Source organism: Geospiza fortis, unplaced genomic scaffold, assembly GCF_000277835.1.
Source record: "Geospiza fortis unplaced genomic scaffold, GeoFor_1.0 scaffold66, whole genome shotgun sequence".
In the NCBI taxonomy this organism is placed as follows: domain Eukaryota; kingdom Metazoa; phylum Chordata; class Aves; order Passeriformes; family Thraupidae; genus Geospiza; species Geospiza fortis.
The window spans coordinates 7,053,504-7,069,203 of NW_005054312.1; the positions used below are offsets into that span (position 1 = coordinate 7,053,504).

Sequence of the window (15,700 nt, forward strand, 5' to 3'; positions counted from 1 at the left end):
GGCTCTGTATGGTATTTGATTTTATACTATATTGAATAAAGGCTACACAGAGATAGCTACTGAATTTATGATCAATAGAAAACTGCAAATTTTGTCTCCCAGCCAATTCTATCAAATGATCCAGCACAACACATCAATAAAAAGCTCTGAATTGACGCTGTTTCCCTATTTCATGCCCTGTTTAAGTTCCCTGGGGATGACAGATTAATTTAATTCGTTTTACTGAACTGTCTAGTTGCTTTTATTGGCAAATCTACTCCTAGGTTGAAATTTCTCTTGGGGTTAGCATTGTCCTACTGGTCCATTTTTAAAATAAAAGTGCATTCACTGTCACTTCTCATATAGTTCTCTGCTATGCTTTCTGCTGTGAAGACTGACATTTGTAAAGTGCCCCCACTGACACTTATATGGGAAGTTTAAAGTTGTTGTTTTTCCTATATGTAGTTAATGTAAAAAGGAAGTAGACAGCTACAGTCAAATGGACTGTGAACTGAATATCTTGCCCAGCTTTCACTGGGGAATTAAGTTAATCTGAGCATAACACAGAATATGGCCCTGGCATGCCACCTGTAAGCACACAAGTGATCAGTAACTTCCAAACTTCCTCCACTTGACAGTTTGTTCAGCACAGAAGCATCAAAACAACAGCACCAGGGCTAAGAAGTTTCAATCCAAGCTGTGGCTTGCTTAGATGGGTCTAATCAAGTTCTCTGGACTTCAACACACTGCTGGGCAGTGGGAGCAAAAATGTCCAGAACCATAGAAAAAATGCAAATCTTAACTTGGATTTGGGTAAGAATTTTGTTCATGGCAGCATTTTCCTATCCAGCTGAATGACCCCTAATCCTGTATTTTTAGAAGTGGGAGAGGAGTAATTTAAAATCTATATTACAACTTTGAAGCTTGGACCATTTGGGGTTTTTTTCTGTATTTTTTGTACAAGGTCAAGTGAGATATTTAATGTTCCAGTGAATTTTCCATTCTTCCTCTGAGTTTTAAAATATGAGCAGATGCTGCCTTCTGATTTTGAGCATCATAGCTCTGCACCAGATTTCAAACACTCCCTAAGATTTGAAAGAGGCTTTTGTCCTCTGTGGCAATTTTTTCAAAAGCGGAGTTGGATGGATTTCCATGAGATTTTGTCCAAAGTTTTTCTAGAAACTGTGTAGTTTTGTATACACCACTCATTGACCACATCTGCAGAAATCTCCACTCCTTTGTAAATTCATCTCTTCTGAGGCTCCTTCAACTGCAAAGCTTTACAGCGAGTATGAAAGATTTCATTTTCCTGGACTCATGCTCTAATTTACTAAATTACATTCCCATGGGTTCACAAGTCCTTTTGCCCATATATTCATCTTCTTAATATTATCCCTATGACAAAAAGCACACTTTGGATGCTCTAAACAGGAAAAATAAAGAGGCTTAACTAGAATCTTGACCTAGCCCTCAAATGCCCATCCATTACAGAATCAATAAAAAAAGTTTTTAAAAAATCTACTTATGAAGGAAGTACTCCTATAATTTTAAAATTTTCTTTATTTAACCTATATAGGTCATGTTCTGTTGGAGCAGTATGTTTTATATGCTGAGGTCAGGGTTTTAAAAATATATTCACGTATGTTTATTCATTTTCCATCAGATTTGTAGAGTCTGAATTTTATTCACATTTGTAGATGTGAATAAATAGTCTTACTGTAGGATTTACTTGCCAGTTAGTCTATGAACGCTCATATTCTCACTGCATCAAACACATTTTAAAAAACAGAACCACTGAGATTTTTAGGAATACTTAAATCGGGAAGATTAAAATTCCATATCAAAGATGTAGTTTTATGGTCCAGGTAAGTTATAACATATCTCTGTGCTAGTTAAACCAAACACACATCATGAAACCAATTACACATTATTTAGAAAGACTTATTTTGACTCCAGATCTTGTTCTATGTGAACTACGAGATTATCTTTCCAAATAGCAGAAGGAAGAAGAGAAGTAGTCAAAGGTAATATCACATATTCAGATACAATAAAAAGACAACATTCTAAAAATGTGATTTTCTTGATTAGGATATAAGCAATTCTCAAAAAGCCAAATTGAAGTCAAGAATGTAAAAGTTCATTAATCCTGTTTCCCACATTCATAAGAATGAAACTATACTCTCAGCAGAAGGTCCTAATGTGTTCACAGGGAGTGACTCCAGGCCATTTATAGCCTGAAAAGGTTCTTTTTAGCTAGGCTAGAACAGCCAAGGATGTTTGGATCCTTCTACTCAAGGTATATGCTCTACAGCCTCACTGTGTGTAAATTTAACGTATGAGTAAAAATTTTAAAAACACTAGAGTATCAGATTCTTATGAGATGCTTTCAAGAATAACACAGAAACTTCAGCTGAAAATATCCTTGCAATGCCAACTGCACACCTAGGATAAATTCATTCACAAGTGAAAATCACCTTCTGTAAATATGTTACTCTGTGAAATCAATGGGATCCAATTAGTTTTGTGTGTTTTCTGTTTCCAATGTTATGACAGACAAAAATCTATCAGATGACAATGTATGTTTTATGCTTTAAGTAGAATTTTTGCAGGTCACTAATTTATAATGCAAACCAGCAGACTGGGTACCTTTAAAGGAAATTGAAAGTGGGGGCAAAACAAGTTGAGCTGTTCAGTTCATACCATCGTAAGAACCTGCATTTCTAAGCATTTGATTCAGGTAAAGCTCTACCTTTTATATTATTTTAGTGGCAAATGCCTACAGTGACAGTGAAAGTGACTGAAATACAGGCTGAGGCTTTTTGCAAGTAGCATCATGATACGCAGCATGCTTCTATGATAGGAGCTATCCCCAGTGTATCAATCATACATAAGAAGACCAGAACCGGACTTTCAATCCTCTTATCTCATCCCCCAGTGTCTCCTTTCTCTTCTGTATTTTATAGGCAGAAGAGACAGAAAGTTGCCACAAGATTATTCCTGTGGCAGCTTCAGCTCCCCCACTGGTTTCCTGCTCAATGCTTGTGACTGACACTTAGTTCTGCCTGAAGGATAAGGACAGGACAGACTTCTGAGTACCAATCAATGGGGCATGCCACATGCTGTAATTGAAATATACAGTGCTTCTGCAATAGTACGAGGACATCACTTCTAGTGCAAAGCAGTGGTAAAGAGAATTGTGAGTAATATGTAGCTTGCACGTATTTTTATGGCACCTGTCTGAACATGGTTAAAAATGTGAACCCGAGCTACAGAATTGGAATTCTGTAACTCAGCAATGCTCAGATCAAGGTTAAGCTCTTTTATTTCATCTGCAGAGCATGAGATCCTTTCAGCCTAATCATTACCTGATGTCCTGCTGTACCTTCATCCAAGTTACCTGTTAGCTTGGCACAGGATGGGCCAGGTTGGAAGTGACTACAGTGGGTCACCTGGTCCAACCTCCCTGCTTAAGCAGGGTCATCCCAGAGCACCTTGCACAGGATTGTATCCAGAGAGATCTTGAGAATGTCTACTGAGGGTGACTCCACACCCTCTCTGGGCAATCTCTTCCAGTGCTTGGTCACCTGTACAGCAAAGATGTTCTTTCTCATGTTCAGGTGGAACTCCTGTGCATCAGTTTCTGCCCACTGCCTCTTTTCCTATTGCTTGGCACCACTGAGAAAGGCCTGGCTCCATCCTCTGACACCCTCCTGTCACACACCTACAGACATTGATAAGGTCTCATTCATCTCTTCTCGAGGCTGAACAGGCCAGACTGCCTCAGCCTTTCCTCATAAGTGAGATGCTCCAGCTCCTTAATAATCTCTGTAGCCCTGCCGGACCTGCTCCAGGAGCTCCAAATCTCTCTTGTCCTGAGGAGCCCAGAACTGGACACAGCACTCCAGATGTGCCTCACCAGGGCTGAGCAGAGGGGCAGGATCATTTCCCTCGGCCTGCTGGCAATGCTGCTCCAAATGCACCCCAGGATCCCATTGGCCTTCTTGGCCTCTGCTGGCCATGGACAGCTTGTGTTCCACCAGGACCTTCTCCACAGAGCTGCTTTCCAAGAGCTCAGCCCCAGCCTGTGCTGCTGCAGGGGGTTGTTCCTCCCCAGGAGCAGGACCTGCACCTGCCTTTGTTCAGTTTCAGAAGGTCCCTCTCTGCCCATCTCTCCAGCCCATCCAGGCCCTTCTGAAGGGTTGCACAGCTCTCTGGGGTATGGGCCACTCCTCCTGGCTTTGTGTCTGCAGGAATTTGCTGAGGAGGCCTCTGCCCCTTCCTCCAAGTCACTGATGAATTAGGTAAACCAGACTGGGCCCAGTATTGAACCCTGGGGGACACCACCAGTGACAGGGCCCCAACCAGACCCTGTGAGCTGATCATGACCCGCAGGGATCTGCCACTCAGACAGTTCTCAACCCACCCTACTGTCCATTAATCCAGCTCACAATTCCTGAGTTTGCCTACAAGGCTTTTGTGAAGGACAGTGTTGAAAGCCTTGCTGAAATCAATTTAGACAATATCCACATCCCTCCAGGTAATTGTTTCATCACAGAATGCAATTACTCTTTAGAAGGCACACACACAGGCACAGCACAGTCATCCAGTGTCAGTAAAGCTGTAAAAGTACCCAAATCACCATCTCACACTATTAAGTACTTTCCTCAGGCTCTTCTTTTATGGAGACTTCTCAAGTAAAACAATGCAAGATGTACTAAGGAAACATCTATCCTTCCAAACAGTGCATGTTCCCCACTCCTCCACAAAGCAAGCATAAATGGCTAACCACCTGTAGAGACACAGCAGCCTGGGAAACAATCTGTAGAAAGTTGTCCTTAGGGTTCCCACTGCTGAGTGGAAAAACAAAAGCATCACAAGGATTTGCCTAAAGTCACAAAGCAGGTGAGTAACACGACGACACTAAATACCACTGCTTGTCTTTTTATCTTTCCTTCTGTCTGTGGTATCTAACAGGAGATTTGGGAAATTACATACCTTTCAAAAGATATGTGAATGTATTTAGAAACTCCTCATATGACTGCTCATGGCTATTAATAAATTGATCAAGGATGCTGTTCTTTAACAGTTGTTCTCCCATGATCATCCACACCTTGAGAGTCGAATAGGTATATCTGGTTTTGTAGGCTGCTCCTGCAATAGAAAGAAAAGAGCTATATATATGTGCAGGCAGAAAACAAATCAACAGAAAAGTCCCTAGTTCACATAGATGGGCACTAGCAAGTATACTTTTTCTTCTCTCCTTGTGTAGTTCTATCTTGTCAGTGGAACTTTACTCAGCATTTCTCCCAAAATTCACATGGACATAGAAATTTTAAGTACAAAAGGAGAAACTGTGATCATTTATGCTTGAAATTTATGACCTTGGGTAATATGGGCCACAGAAGAGCCAGCTTCTCTTGGTGTTGTTCACTCCCTTAAGTTGTTCAGTCTTTCAAACCCTGCCTTCTTTGCAGAAACAGTGACATCCCTCACCAGCATGTTGTATTTAACAGCCAGGACACAGCTGTACATTGAAATTTTGGACTGAATCCATCACCTTCAGGTGCACTGCTCACTGAACCATCAAAGCCACAAACTCAGATTTTGGACCACATGTTAAATCCCAATGACACACATTTGTGTGTGTGTGTGTGTGTGTGTGTGTGTGTGTGTATGTGTATGCTGAGGCAGGACACAGGACAGGGAGAGCATGCTGGAGCCAGACAGCCATGCAGGAATATGAGGATTACTCTTGAGAATGGAACAAATGCTGAGAACTGAAGGAAGGGAGCTCCACTCTCCAGTCACACAGCAACAACTTTGCAGCCCACCTTCATCACTTAACCAGACTCTGCGGGTCCTGAACTGCCCTCGGTGAAGCATGTTGAAGTTAACCTTGCTCCTAACTCATAAAATCTGTGTAAATGCATTTTAACAGCTGCATGACGCTAAGCACTCACCCATATTACTTATTTTTCATACACATAGGTCCACACTAATAGAATCAGTTTGCACACAAACTGATCAAGATGCAGGAGCGCATTATACACAAAATGCTTGATTTGCATGTGCTCCTCTGTCTCCTCTCCTGATTTACCACAACACTAAGAGGTGGATTTTGGGAATGAAAGCTTAATTCTTCAGCAAAACTTCAACAATACTAAGGAAAGGCTGCCAACCTGATACTGAAGTTAAATAAGATTGAAAAGAATTGTTTGGAGACCAGAAAGAAAATAAAGCATGACTTCTAACATAAAGCTCTAATTTTGTTGCACTGCCTGCTTCCAAGGAAGACTAATGTTCTGAAGATATCAAAATACACACACATCCACATGACCTAAAGTTTAAGTTTTCTAATATTTTACAAAATCCAACCATTATTAATCTCTCTGTGGACTAACAAAGCAGAATATAACTCAGCAGACTCTCAGAGTTGTTTATTTCTATTACAAGGCTTTGAGAGGCAAGCAGCGCCTTCTATTCCTCATTATGGTTATTAAAATCATTACCTGAAATAGTGCTGTGATTTGTAAGGCTATTGTAAAAGAAAAAATGTATATATCTAATCAATAAAAAGTTAATAACTTTGTTCTTCTTTTAAGTCTGGTGTCTAGGATCTCCAGCTCCCTTACAAACACTAACAAAATAAACTTAAAAACATTCCCATAAGGAAGAGAAAACAAGTACTATTCCCAATAACAGATTAAAAAAATGAGTCACCAGGAATTTAAATGATTTAAAAACAAGTTAGTGGAGGGCTGCCAGCCAAGCTTACATTAATTCACTCTAAAATGCTCTAGGAAACTAGAAAATTAATATGCATTTTGGGGGCATAATCATATCCTTAACCATCTGCATGACCGCTTTCTCTGTGAAAGCCATGCTCTACAGCCACCAGACCACCAGCCTGAGATTCAGCATCCAGACCAGGTGGTACCAAAAATCATGTATTTCAATTCTTATTCTGCTGTGCAGCTTCTACTTCCTACAGAACATGGGAAACTGCACTTCAGATATTCCCTTGCACAGCCGTTATTGAGGTCTACAGAATCATCTCCTCACAGAGAGGAAAAACCAGCCAGGTCCTAATGAAAGCCTAGGTTCTGTCAGAAAAACAGCCACTTTCCCAGACAACAGAGGAGAGACTGGCAGCCAGAACTACCTGTTCCCTGTTTGCAATCATTTTCCAGAACTGCCTGGCGCTGTAGCACGGCCCTAAATAAAAGCAAGTGCCGATGATGGTTTGTGGGGAATATCTACCATCCCTGAAACTGAACACGTGCTTAGGATGGATAGTACAAGAAGGGTGTTCAAAAATTTATCTCAACCCATCAAGGCTTTGGTATTTTTTTCATTTTCATTCCACTTTGTTTTCTGCTCCTTCCCACCTACTTTATTCCAGAGTCTCTCTTAAATGACTACCACACTGTGTCAGCCACAGAAAAGTTTTGTGAGGTGAACAGCTGAAACCAGGCTGACCAGAAGACTCTCACCTTTGCTAAGGAGCTAACCAGTAGATTCTACACAATTAAAAGGCTTCAGCAAACACCCAATTCACAGCCTCAAGGCAATGGCTTCTTTAAACTATCCTGAAAAAACGAAAAAATACACAGTAATGGATTGGAATCCTCCACAATTTAAAAAGTTGATACAATGACACTTCAAGGAATGAAACTACTGCATTGTTCTGCTAAAGAATAGATACTACTAAAATCAAAAACTTATCTTCTTTTTTCCCCAAAGGAATCAAACTAACTTGGAAGTGTCAAGGAAAGTAAAGCAAGGGTATCTGATCCTTTCCTTGTGCTGGCTTTGGATACTTTTAGAATCAAATATCAGTAAGTGATGCATTCAAGCAGCAACTATGCTTTCTTCTTTTTGCATTTCATTCCTGTTCATCCATCCAAATGACTTTAATGAGGTTTCTTGAGGCGATCACTCATTAAGCCTTGCTGATCATCAGCAGATTGTGCAAAATCAATTATATTTCTCAAAACACAGTCTTCTTCCAAGCAGTTTAAGACAAATCAGAAATCTCTGCATTGAATCAAAGAGGAAGGTCAAGTGAGTATTAGCATGATTTCAATTATACAGTTATTAATTCTATTAAACAACACCAAATATGGTGGAATATAAACTTGCTGGTTTATGTTGCATTTTTAAGTGGTTTTTGTTTGTTTAAAATACAATAGAGGCAATGAAAGAAAAATCAAGATTATGAATTTTTTTAAGGGAAGAGCAGTAAAGCTAATTGTCTCTACAAACACAATAAAATCTTATGTAATTTAATTTTTCAGGGGGAAAAAAACCAACTTCACTAGCACTTCTGGCATAGGTTCAAGTCAGGTTTTCACACTACGGATCTGCCCTCCTAGAAGTCATTCTCAATTTTTAAAAAAGGCTGATTAATAAATGGTATTTTTAATAGTTCACCCATAGTTTCAGGAAAAATATCCACTAGGTACACCTGTTATCAGGATTTTATAATTATGGCTGCAAAAATCAGATTGAACATAAATACACTATTTTTAAATCTTATACTCTGTTGCCACTGGACAATGCCCCATCTTTTTTTCCTACAGAGCTATCACAGTAACTACACTTTTAACAAAATTGTTGCAGCAATGAATAGTGAGGTAGCAGCATTGCAAAAAGAATGAGATTTTAGCAGACAAGTGCACTCAGAATCAATTTAAGTCTATCTAGGTTCTGGCTGCTCCCAAAAAGGCCACCATCTCCACTTCCTCTTCACCTTATGGTCTACCTCTCCAGTCCATCTCTTGGGCAGACAAAATAAACCACCAACACAAAACCTGAGAGTAAACAGAGCAAATGCATATAATATTCTGTTTTAAAGATATATTTTCCAATCTGCCTTTCAGCTGTACGATCATGATTGCCTATATGAGGGGACAGTGTGAGCAAGGGAAGGATGCAGGATTGCCCCTTTGGCAGCCTGTCATAGTTGCTTATGCAACCCTGAAAGCACAGCCTCATCAGAAACACCCTCACAAATGGCCCAGAAAGCTGTGCCTCCTCCATGCTGCAAAAGCAGATGCCAGCAGGGCACTCCTACACCCACCACGCCGAGCTGGAGCCTGCAGTGCAGATCATCAGCCCCCACGGTGCAAAGAGGCAGGCAAAGCTGGAACTCAAGCCTGTCCTTAACAAATGCTTGTTGTTAGCTATGCACCGTGGTTGCTGCCTTAACATCCCAGGATGGTGCTTTAAAAGTAGGCCAGGTGAAAGGTGTGATTCTGGGAATTCCTGCTCGAGAAAGACATAAAACATTTTGAGTCAAGCAGTTACCCATTTTCCTGCAGGCAGAAAACTGCCTCCTTCTTGTCTAGACATCTGCAAATCTACACTTGCAGAAGAAAGCCCTCCCTGCTCTACTGTCCTGCCCTACTTTTCTCCCTCCTCCTCCCTGCTACCACCACCTGTGGGGAGGCAGAGCTCCAGGAGCAAACACAGAGGCACCAAGTTCTGGCCACAAGCAGGTGCGGGTCAACCCAGCTGGAGAAAAAAACTAAAAGTTACAAAGGTCAAAAACTTTCAGATGAAGTTCCTTCCATCTCTCAATTCAATGTGATCTACACAGATAATCCTGTTAAAATCAACAGGATGTTTGCCATTGCCTTCAGCAGGAGGCCTTAAGGGCACACACTTAATGCATCAGCAATTTGTGGGGATGGGAGCTGCATCTGCTTGCCTGAGTACATTACTGAGCCTGAGCGCTGACCTCTAGATGGACAAAAACATGTGCCTCTCATGCCCAGCTCATATGAGCATTTAAAGGATATATCCATGGGCTTTAATTGCAAGCAAGCATATTGATCCTTTTGGATTTCAGTGCTATTATGCCAGTCACATACCTGAGCAGAATTTTTTTTATGAATTTCCAATGGCTTCAAGAGTACTGCTCCCTTTAAAGAAAACCTGGAAGCCCATGGCAAAGGTAACACTTCATCCAAACTGCAGCAGCCACTGCCCCCTGGAATGTGATTGTCCAGGATCTGACAGTCAAAGCACAGCTGGATTCAATCAGATATTTCAGATAAGCCCTCCAAATAAAGCCTTCTCCCTCACAAGTTAAATACTGTTTACTGTCAGTTTTAGATGAGACAGAAAATTGAAGACTGTAGGATGCTGGACTCCCTGTGCCCTTTTTTACAGGTTTCAGCCTGTGGGTCCTGGCTAAGTATCCAGCACATTTGCATTCTGGCTGGCAAACCCTACACAAATGAGTAAGGCAGCCTTCCCTTTCCCTGCTGAGCTGGAGTGCATTACTGCAACCCACAGGAAGCCAGCTACATTTCAGCTCAGAGATGACTGTGTTTTACTGGCAGAAAATATGCTGAAAAGCCTGGAAATATATCAATGCAATTTGGAATTATTTGGGATGAAGAAGACACAAACAATGTATTATTTTAAGAAATTAATTGTAGAAGAAGAAAATCAAGTGAAATAAAGCATTTTCATAACAGTGAGCAATCTGCTGAAAACATACTAGCTCTGTCTATGTTATTAAAATAGAAATTGTGAAGGAAAAGTCTATTTATTCCTTTTCACATGGGTTGTCTGCCAGTTAAATTCTGGATGGAAGTCTTCTTTCTATGACCAGGACAGTTTTCAACATAATTTGCCTACCATGTAGATACATTAATCTGAAGCTATTTGCTGCAGCTTCTCCAAAGCACTTTGTCACTGACAGTTAGAGACCAGCATGGACAGACCATGTCCTCATCCAAAAATGAACATGCTGTTGTTACCAAAAAAATTTAATTTCTCCATCTTCTCAACCACAGTAACTGGAAAAAGAATTTCTAAAGATAAAGCATGTCAACTGGTAGAAAAAGTCTAAAATTAATGTAAAATATTAAAGTGACACAACTGGGGGCTAGATTTTTCCCTTAAGTATTTGTTGGGTTTTGGGGTTTTTTTGCTGTTAGATCTTTGGCCACAGACCCAAATAAGGGTCAAAATATATCAAACACTTAGATAAAAAGCTGTTGAGTATCATCTAGGCCCTACTGAAAATACAAACAAATGTGATCTGAAAGCCCTCAACTTTGGGGAAAGTTCTTCAGCATTCAACTCTGCACTACAATTTCCTTTCATCTTTGTTTCAGAAGAAAAGGCCCATATGGATGCTACAGGGCACAGTGCCTTAGCACTGCCTTAGCACTCCTACTTCAGATGAAAAACATCACCACATCCTATCTGCATTACAGTTATTCAGTGTCTCAAGACAATTTTCGCAAACATTTGGTGTGTTTGCTTTGCTGTACTAATCAAATTCCATTTCAAGTTCCTTCTATTTCTATTCTCACAGCAGTTTCAAATGGGAGTTGAGATATTTCTAAAATACTGTGCAGCAGATGTTGTAACTCAGGAGTGGGTGAAGTAGGGCCAGGAAAACAAAAGCAGGGAGCTATGAAGAGTAAATTGTTTTCCAGGTTTTTCTGTTTATTTGTTGTGCTGTGTTATGCAAGTGGCTTATCCTCTGTGCCCCAGCACTGCTAGCTGTTAAAGGATATGTTCCCAGTGGACTTCCCAGCATCTCATTATTTATTTGGTGTTGGAGAAAAGCACTGTGAAACTGATGAAAAATGCCACAGAAGGGTGCAAAGTTTTATTGGTCTTTCAAGGTCTGATCAGAAGGCCACCAAAGGAGAAAAAAAGACATTTCTAATTACTTCAGTGGACTTTGAGTTGGACTTTTTAGTCAGCCTTCACTCAGTGAACTGCATGCATTTGTCATTTCCTTTGCTCTGTTTCAATGTCATTGCCTGCTTGCAGCAGAGCGCTCCTGGGGAAAGTAGTATGCCAACCAGCAAGAGTTGTTTTCTTTTACTACCTATTGAAATTATTTTTCAACTCAACATTTATTTTAAATTACATTTTAAAGTAGCACTAAAAAATTCTGAAGATGATCACAAGGTTGACAGGTGTAACAGTGTAAAAAAACTCAACCATAAAGAAGCATATGCTGCCGATATTTACAACCTAAAAGGCACCTGCTGTCACTCTGAGCTTCTTCCACAGCAAAGAGTTAAAGCTTCTGGAGACTGGTGGGTTTCTTGTTGTGCCATCTGAAGAGAAGAGAGGAAAGGAAACAAACCAGTCACTGCCAGTTAGCCACAGTAGATCGAGTTCTCAGGAGCACATCTGCAAATTAAGCAGATAGAATCCCCTCCATCAGGCTGTCTCTCCATGCCACAAGCCCCCTGGGCTGTCACAGAAGATTCCTCACATTGCTCACATTTGAATCCCAATTACACAGAAAGATTACGGAGGACGCAAAAAACTGCTGTCAGCCAGGTACGTCTGAATTACTGCTTTGCCCAAAGCAAACTTGGTTGATACACTTAGAAAATGTTTTGAGAAATACTATGTAAAAAATTTCCTTCCTTAAGCTTCTTTATGGAGGACTTCAAACCTCTGTGTGTGTCTGGATATGATTTTGATTGTGAACAATTTGGAAACAGCACTTGCTTTTCAGGGGGACGTTTTTTCATTTTGGAAATGAAAAAACAGATCTATCAAAGGAAAAAAACCCACAATACTGCAAAATCAATTTAATCCTATACTAGGTATCTATGTTCTCATCAAAATAACTGCAAACTAATTAACGGTCAGCAATGGGTGTTTACCAGCTAAGACTCCATTATATCCTGCATTTCATTCTCTCAGTGTCCAATCAGTACAGCTCAAATATCTTATTTTTGTATAAATGAAAAAAGGTTCTTTGTGTTTGCTACAGTTCATAAGATCAACTCATTAGTCATTCATTATTTTGCAGCATTCAAATTACTGTGAAATTACTATAAATAATACTTTCAATGCTGAAAAATATGAGATGTCACACTAAACAGCAGCACTGATTAGTCATTGTTCTCCTGATTAGAATGTTTTTGTTGCCTAACTAACAGGTAACAGGCAAAGCACATAGGTGAACAAACCATTTCTACATAGGGTCAAAGAGGACAGTAACTAATAAACACAGCCTGTGAGTGACTCAGTGCCTAAACACTGTCATCTAGTGACATTTCATGAAGCCTAGATTTACTAGGATCTAGGACACAGAACAATGGCAGACTTGCTTCCATAGGAAAAGCCTGAAGACAAGGAAGACTATCCAAAGGTATATGAAATGTTAGCTGCTGTTTAGGTCACTCACACTACCCCTTACCTCTAAAAGATGTTCATCCTGTACTTCTCTGTGAGCACCTCATAGGGTTTCTGAAATGGTACATCACCCAAAATCGTAACTATGTCCATCTATTTCCATAGTAAGCACATTTCAAATTACATTAGCTACTGTTTTTAAAAAACACCTCCTGTCTTCATCTGATCCTTCTATAAATGTATCTCCCAATGCATCCATCAAAATCTGAATTCCTTATAATCTCTTCTTGCCATATAAACAACTCTTATCTGAAAAACCTGCTCAAAATACTGTTTGATTTTAAAATAAACAGGGAGAATATTAGTTTTTTTCTTTCTGTTTGCTTAGTTTCTAGCTCAGGTGTCTACTGCTTCCCAGATAGGGGGCTTATAAAAGTAATGCTGAGATTCTCATTTATTTGTATAATCCTTACAAGCTTAACCTTCTATAAAAACACCAAATATGATGAAGCATGACTCAAGTCATCATAACTGGCAATTGTTTATGTAACTCCCCCTTCTTTCTTATTTGTCTTTACTCCTTGTAGTGTCTCTCTCCCGGTATCCTGTGTTGCACCACAACAAAGGCATTTGTCTGTTTATCTCTGCATCAGCTGTAATGCTAATCCAACTTCAGTTTTGAGCATAAAGCCACAAAAAGGCACTTTAAACTCTTTGTTTATAAGGTTAGATCTTTTGGGTTCCCCAAAGCTGTTCAGGGTTAGTAGAGCCATGGCCCAGAGGAATCAGTGGTATCGGAAGGTTAGAGTTGGAGGTCAGCATAGCCAGAGAGCAACCACACTGTATTGACACACTGTAATTAGCAGGAAAATACATGGAAAGCTAAAGCAATTCCAGCCAGTGCCTAAGAGCTACTTCTGTCCAAAAATCTCAGATAAACATTCCTTCCATTACATACTGAACTGTTTGCTTATATAAAGTTCAAGAAATATTAAGAGACAACAAGGAAATGTGTTTAAGTCTCTTAACCAGTATGTTCTGTATGTCTATCAATCAAATAATTTTCACTGATCTTTTCTCCACTCTGTATCTGCAGACTCTTCAGATAGAGAACTCTTCAGACGTGAGTACTGCTCAATATCTGGGAAATAGTTTGTGACATTGTAGACACTAATAATTGCCCTACTTGGAGATTCTTTAAGTATATGTAAAAATGTAAGATGCGTAACAATATGTCAATTAAATTGTTTGCCACTTTTAATACTCCCGTTAGACTTCAAATATAAACCAGCAGTCAAATGTAGAACAGGAGAGGTAGAAGATAAAGTCTAATTTTCTCATGTAAAACAGAAATTTTCTTATGGCATCTTCAGTATGGAAGACATTTTACTTTTCTAAAGATCCTGTAAAACCAAAGCTAGGTAACCAGACAATACAAAAGAAGAGACAAATGACATCTAATCAAGTAAGTCTAGCTTAGTGCAAGCTCCTCCGATGATGCCATTTTTGAATGCTTGTAAGAAACAAGCAGCAGATTCCTGTTTAGCATATCACCTGAAGGTAAATAAATTCATAAGTCTTTCTTCATGCATAATAAGGACACAACCTGCTGTGTATACCGACATGCTCGGAAAAGGGTTCACTAATTTAATTAACTTATAACCGAACTTCACCCACAGTGTAGTACTTCTAAAAAGAAATCTAAATGTAGAAAAACTAGCACCTTCAGGGCAGAGGCATTAGGCTATACAGTGAACAGAACTCAACCATGATCTTTGGATGATTCCACAAGGTAAGCCAGCCATACCACGGATTGTTTTTCAAAACAGACTCAGTAATGGCTATGTCTACCCTGTCTGTGTGCTCTGGCCTGAAAACACCTCACCTTTGAAAAACATTCCATGGCAGATCCCTATTTTAGCACAACAGTTCCCATACCAGTCTGCAGGCAGGCAGTGCAGCAGTATGGTACAATATGGCAATTGATGCAGTCAGCATCATCATTTCCCATCTTTTTACAGCAAACACAATGTTGTTCAGATCCCCCCAGGTTTTGACGACACATAACTAGAAGATACCAATCCTTCCTTAAAAAAGAAACCCTATGTGTCTTGGTTTTGGTGTCACAGAAAAATGAAAAGCAGCAAGGAAAATACAAAACCTAAAACTTCCCAAAAAAAAGAGGAATTACATATTTAAATGTAGGATTTAGTTATTTTTTTCTTAGATTTCGTTCACACCTTTAAATTCTGGGGATTTGGCAAAGGCTGGGACAGAGAACTTGAACATTTACTAAAGAGCATCAGTCTGCTGCCACAAAAGGACACTGCCAATGAATCAGCCAGTTATTTCCCTCCCTAGTGTCTGTGCTCTCCAAAGCTCTTTCGCAATCAATATCCAGGCTGATTACATAAACTCCTTCAGTCTAAACAAACAAGTTTATGAGAGCAAGAGACACCCATTGAAACCTACTCATGAAAACCTGAGCAAAGCGCACAGATGAAAGGCAGAGGATGCGCCCCCCGGAGCCCCAGCGGCACCCGCAAGCCCGAGACCCCGACGGGGCTGCTCAGCACAAGCTGAGATTCAC

General features: G+C 40.0%; 1 protein-coding gene across 3 annotated transcripts in view; it reads right to left on the bottom strand.

The window, feature by feature from the left end:
• CUNH11orf74 (chromosome unknown C11orf74 homolog) overlaps positions 1–12,129 on the bottom strand; it is a 35,007-nt gene extending 22,878 nt beyond the window's left edge. For 2 of the 3 annotated variants that reach the window (XM_031055790.1, XM_031055788.1), the window contains exons 1-2: positions 12,000–12,129; positions 4,975–5,130 (exon numbers count right to left, since the gene is read on the bottom strand). In XM_031055790.1, the coding sequence (XP_030911650.1) occupies positions 4,975–5,083 (109 nt within the window). In that variant the 5' untranslated portion in view covers positions 5,084–5,130; positions 12,000–12,129. Of the gene's footprint in view, positions 1–4,974; positions 5,131–11,988 lie in introns of all 3 variants that reach the window. The other variant, XM_031055789.1, reaches the window with a different exon arrangement.
• Between the last annotated feature and the right edge of the window lie 3,571 nt (positions 12,130–15,700).